Source organism: Takifugu flavidus, chromosome 19, assembly GCF_003711565.1.
Source record: "Takifugu flavidus isolate HTHZ2018 chromosome 19, ASM371156v2, whole genome shotgun sequence".
Taxonomy (NCBI): domain Eukaryota; kingdom Metazoa; phylum Chordata; class Actinopteri; order Tetraodontiformes; family Tetraodontidae; genus Takifugu; species Takifugu flavidus.
The window spans coordinates 3,313,995-3,319,994 of NC_079538.1; the positions used below are offsets into that span (position 1 = coordinate 3,313,995).

Here is a 6,000-nt window from a genome sequence, read left to right on the forward strand (position 1 = left end):
CACAAACACAACTGTTCAAAGTCATGTTTTGTCATTGCTGCAGTTGCAAGTTTAATTCCAGACTTTTGATTTGTGTCTGACACATTTTCTCCACTGAATGATGTTTTTAAATGTTGCTGTTGTTGGCTTTCTCTGTTTACTCAAGTTTGTCTCTTCTCTTCTTCTGAAGCCACCACCACCACTCCAGCAACAACCTCTGCAGATGGTACCTGTAAGAGAACATCCGTAACACAACATTAGCTTTTTTAATTTTCTGGTTCCTGCTGTGTTGGTAGTTTGTGTCTGTGTTGCAACCATTCTCCCTGGCAGTAAATCTTAAAAGCTTTTTTTATTTCCCTTTAAAACGGCGCCGCATTAATAAGGAAGCTGCGTTTGTGGCACGAGCAGCAGATGAGGAGCTACGTGCTCAATAAAACCCAAACAGCTGCTATTGTTCTTGACTGGTCCCAGCACCTGAGACCATGATGCTGCTACACTGGGGGGGGTGGGTGGATGGATGGACGGACCAGTGATCATCCTACATCTCCACGGTATCTGACTGAGCGTTACCTTGACGATGGTCAGGCTCACTGAGCAGTTCAGGAGAGGATGGATCAGTAACCTCGACTCCACTCAACCCCTGTAGGGTGGACGTCCCGCTTGGAACGTCCTGCTTGGAACGTCCTGCTTGGACGTCCTGCAGCTGTTTGGATAAATAAACTTTGCAGCGCTGTAAGATTCATTGTTACGACAAAGACATGATCAACCATAACACAAACTTTTCTTAGAACTAAATTGTCAGTGAAAATTCTGATCCAAGCTGATTTTAAAAGGTTTGTTGTGGATAATTACTACAGGAACAACCAGAGGAACAAGCTAAAATAAAGAGGTGAAACACGACAGGAAAAACAACACATGTTGGTTTGTGGTGATTTCACTTGAATTCGATGAGATCATCGACTGTTATGGGCTGTCCCATTTCTCCCAGTTAAACCAATGCAGTCGTCTAAAGTCCTGTCCTGATGATGAAGAGGTCTTCCTCATATAATGATTATAGGCAGGTTACAGCCTAACGAGGGTAGTCATGCACATTTATAATGGAAAATCCTTTAATAATCTTAAAGTCCATTAGTCCTTTTCTACATAGTAACCAGTTTGGGGGATAAGATCCAGATTCATTAATTATTATGTTGTATGAATGAGAACCAAATATCTCCATTATCTTCCAGATCTGTGGTGGCGGAACCTCTTTGCAGCAGCCGCTTCAGTTGTCCTCACCATCGGTTGCCTCACAGTTTTCATATAAAAGGAGAAAAAGCACTGGTAAGTTTCATGATGTTAATGAAATGTCAGTGTAAAGTGATGTGCAAGTCCACAATAATCATAATCATAATGTGCCTTGGCGTCATTATGTTTCCCCGGTTTTATCTAAAGTGTTCCACTAAGAACCCAACCAGCACCAGAGCATAAACCTCATCTCTGTCCTCTTTAATGCTGTTGTCCACTGTTCCACTGCCTGGGGTTGATTTGGTTTAAAATATGTTCAGCCTTGGTTTTGGTGCATAACTGAATACATTTATAAAAGATTAGGTTTATTATTTTGATTTTTGACCCACCTTCATTATTTTCACATTTGTCCATGATGGATTTGAAGTCAACATCATCCACCAAAGGAGTTCAAACAAAAAGAATCAGTTTGTTGGTTTGGTGTCAATTCTGTTTCGTTTTTTTTTCTTCATGTTTTTGCTGATGAAAAGTGATCCCAATGTGACCTACAGCACTGTGAGAATGTCAGCACCACACAACCATCACAGCTCAAATAATAGCAGCCAAGAACTTGTTTTTTTTATTTGTTTGTCTGTTTTTATTTGTTTTATTTGTTCTTGTATGTGCAGAGGTTTTTTGTTAAGAAATGTTTTAATTCCTATATTGTATTACCTGTTAAATAAGTAAATGTAGTCCAAATATGTTTTCATTTAGAAGCATATTTTGGTTGATGAGCAAATAGGAGGCTGCATATTAATTGAATTTCATTCATTTTTAATCGTTTTGATTATTCATTTTCTTCCTTTTTTCTTTTCAATTACAACTTTGGTTTTGTAGCATAAATAACAAAGTGTGTTTACTGTAAGTATGAAATTAAAGCTATTTCAAACAATGTTTCTCGGAGTCAACTCAGTGGTGAAGACTTTAAAGTATTATTTGTACAATTGGTGTTATTACAGTTTTTCTCAATCACTTTGGTACATTTTTCCAATCATTCTTGCAATTTGCAGAAGATCAAGTGCATTTCTCAAAACAGTTTGAACAAATAGCAAAACACCGTGGATCACCTGCAAAAGCCAGTCTCTTGCTCAAAATCCTTAGTCCATCCCTCAAAAGCAAGTTTTTGTGTCAATATACTTGTCAGTGCCATCAGAATGTTTAATCATTGTGTCATTGTGTACGGATAAGACAGTCAAATTCATTAGTCATGTTGGCAATTGAATAGTGCACTTTGAAGGGACATGTTGATGTAAAATGTGGTTTAGGTGTGATGACAAGTGTTGTACATTTGACCTCATATAATGTATATGTGTAAGATTGATTGGAAAAGACAAGATTCACATTTACAGAATGACTTCTTTATTGGCAAACATTGACATTGCAGTGCGTAAAGAAAAAAAAGACAGCACTGCACATAACAAAGGTGAAATACAATACGTAAGTAAACATAGGTCAAAAATATAAACATAGGTCATACAGTAGGTAAACAAAAAAATGAACAACTCCCCAAATTCTAATCTCAATCCTGATCTTCAGCTTCTTCCCGTTCCTGTCTGTTAGGCCACAAATTCTCATCCACGTCACACCTGATGTCCTCCCGTGCAAGGCAGCGTGGATAGTATCTTCATGCATGCCTAATCCATGCTCTGCAGGAATCTGCAGTAATGTCTTGGCATGCTGCATCCATTGCAGCCAGAAGTCAACCAAAACAAATTTGAGGAAGACACAATGGCATTGTATAGAGCATCAGTGGAATAGGCTACTGTAATTTTGTATGGGGCATTACTGTATTGACATGTAAATACAGTAAACTCCATGTAATTCAGCACATACTGTTAGATTACACACCTGTTCTCTCTGCGGAAAGTTTGAATAATTGAGGACAGTTGTTCTGCCAACATTTGGCTGCACCTTCTCCCCGCTTCAGCCATAGTCAGCCCATGATTCAAAACATGGTCTACAAGTGTTGCTCTGATTTCATCAGGAACACGCATGTGTCCGCCTCTTCTGCCTCTTCCTCTTCCTACTCCTCCACCACGCAGCCTCACCCCTCTTCCTCTCCTTCTTCTTGGCTGTTGTCCTTCCATTGTCAGACATTGTAACTTTCTATTGTGCTCTGGTTACCTATATACTCCCCAGTAGATTGTTCATGAGATGCTCCCTTGAGCTCATTCAGAAAACTGTCGATCATTGGTTGATCAACTCTTTTCATTAGAGAAAGTCTAGATTCACCTGGGAGGAATTTACCAATTTAGATCATATTTACAGACAAATGTCTTATGGAAATGTATATGCTTGACATGTTATGATGGCTTGGTAAATCATTTTGCATGTGAAGACTTATATGATGAACTATAGCCTAAATGTTTTGTGGAAAGAGACTATTTGATAGATTCCTATAACAAAGCTTTGATTAGCATGACAAAAGCAATTGATAATGTACGAAAAAACTGAGAATTGTACACAATCATTTGCATGGATGGACAAAAGCATTTGCAATTTGTTCAATGCAATGAGAAACTGCCTTTTTCATCTGCACAAATGGCATGATGATGTGACAATTGAACAAGAACTTTTGAGAATTTCAATTCTGATGTGAGAAATGTACCAAACCAATTGAGAAAAACTGTAATATCGGGGACGTCGTTTAATTCAACCCAAAATTAGGAGGCACTTCTGCCACTGACCAGCAGGGGGCACCAGAGCTCCTTCGCCGATGCAGGTTTGCAGACACCAGCTGTTGTTGCTGAGTAGAGCTCCAGCCTACAGGTATGATTAATGTCTGCATGCCCTGTTCTCAGATGAAGTGCAGAGGAAATGAAGTTGTTCAAAAGAAGTGAATCAACAGGAGATCCTTCAAGAAACAAGGTGCTAAAAAGAAAATGAGAAGAGGTGCAGATTTATATTTCCTCAAAACTAAACCAAAACAAGATTTTGAATTTGGCAGCTCGGTCAGTGGTATTTTAAAATTACTTTTATGATGCATTACAAATAGAATTAAAAAACTAACCGGAAGGAGACTTTTGGAAATACTGACAATCCCAGTGTGTCAGAAGCTGCTCCACAAAAAAACAGGTAAACCTTTAAAACACAACATCAGCTCCAAGCTTAATGCTCATGATAGTTTATCAAAAAACCTCCCGTGAGTCCAACTTAAATGAACGACCATAAACTGCCCAATCAAGAGTCACAATCACTCATCTGTGTCTGTGCGTACCTCCATAAACACTGACTTTGTGTGAGAAAGCGGAACTTACACATGCACACACTCTCACACACACACTTAAGGACAGTCGTTACCGTGCATGTGAAGCATGAAGTAATTGCAGTGGTGGTGTGGTGGTGGGGTCAGTAATGCAACTCAGGACAAAGAGCTGTCAAACAAAGTGATTCTGCTTCACCGACGACCCCCAACAGGACACATTCCGATCGGGTGGCACCGGGCTGACTGGAGAGGGGGGGCCGGGACATGAGGAAATGATTCATGGGGATTTGAAGACTACTCTTCTGCCGGTAGCATCATTATAACATGCTTTTCATTGTTGTAGTTGGATTTTTTTGGGGTCATCTTTAAAATGGAGAATTTCTCCTTTTTAGCACCACATCAACCTGAGCTGGCTGCAGGAATTAGAGTAATTACATCATCGCGCATACAAATGAGCTAATTTAGCTTTTCCCCACCTCTCTACGGGTCAGTAGGACCGTGACCCAATTTAACCGTCCAATAAGGAACAGAGCAAAAATCTCCTGAGCCAATGGGACCCGTGGCCCTGCCCACCTGCATGCATAATAATAAGGCGCGGAATAATAACACACTGGGGGGAAACTTGAACGACCGCAGCTCACTCACTGTGCTCTTCAGAATACTTGGTCTCTGAAAAACCATCACCATGGTCGACGCCTTCTGTGCAACCTGGAAACTGGTGGAGAGCGAGAACTTTGATGATTACATGAAAGCCCTCGGTCAGTAATGTGCTTCTATCTTTGCTCTTTTTCTTTGATCTCAGTGTTGAAATGTGCTTCATATGTCATGTCGCAGGCGTGGGCTTCGCCACCCGACAGGTCGGGAACGTGACCAAACCAACCGTCATCATCAGCCTGGAGGGCGATAAGGTGGTGGTTCGCACCCAGAGCACCTTCAAAAACACAGAGATCTCCTTCAAGCTGGGGGAGGAGTTTGATGAAACCACCGCCGACGACAGGAACTGTAAAGTAAGAACAAACACTTTCAATCATCTCAGATCGGCATATTCTGGAGTAATCAAGATTAATTGGCCACACTTTTCAGTACGGTCACCATGTGTTGTGTCTCTCAGTCTACAGTGTCTCTGGAGGGAGACAAGTTGGTCCACGTCCAAAAGTGGGACGGCAAAGAGACCACGTTCGTCAGAGAGATCAAGGACGGCAAGATGGTCATGGTACGTTTCTGTCTAAAGTGAACTATGACATAAATAACATCTAAAAGTATAGCATCATGGAACGTAGGCCCAACTACTTTGTTTTTTAGTGTTGTTCAATATGAGGGATTACACTGTAAAACAAGAATACTTACTAAGCTATAATTTGATGGTCTACTTTATTTTTTTTTTCTGTGTGATTTCTGGGCAGCAGCAAAATCAACACACATGTAGAAATACACATTCCCACATGTCCAGTCAAATCCCGAATCAAAACAGACATTGACGAGGCCCTGGAGGGACTCCCAGGTAGCAACTTCAGTGTGAATGTGATGGAACTAAATGTAACATGAAGATT

General features: G+C 40.6%; 1 protein-coding gene and 1 long non-coding RNA gene across 2 annotated transcripts; one reads left to right on the top strand and one right to left on the bottom strand.

The window, feature by feature from the left end:
* Nucleotides 1-26: 26 nt before the first annotated feature.
* Nucleotides 27-911, bottom strand: LOC130516344 (uncharacterized). Its single transcript, XR_008947447.1, has 2 exons — nucleotides 550-911; nucleotides 27-209 (listed from the first exon to the last, which is right to left on the bottom strand). It is a non-coding gene; the product is annotated as an uncharacterized LOC130516344 (long non-coding RNA).
* Nucleotides 912-4,606: 3,695 nt separating this feature from the next.
* LOC130516335 (fatty acid-binding protein, brain-like) lies at nucleotides 4,607-5,763 on the top strand. Its single transcript, XM_057017391.1, has 3 exons — nucleotides 4,607-5,208; nucleotides 5,285-5,457; nucleotides 5,562-5,763. Exons 1-3 carry the CDS (start codon nucleotides 5,136-5,138, stop codon nucleotides 5,682-5,684), a joined length of 369 nt encoding a protein of 122 aa, XP_056873371.1. The 5' UTR covers nucleotides 4,607-5,135; the 3' UTR covers nucleotides 5,685-5,763.
* The last annotated feature ends 237 nt before the right edge of the window (nucleotides 5,764-6,000 follow it).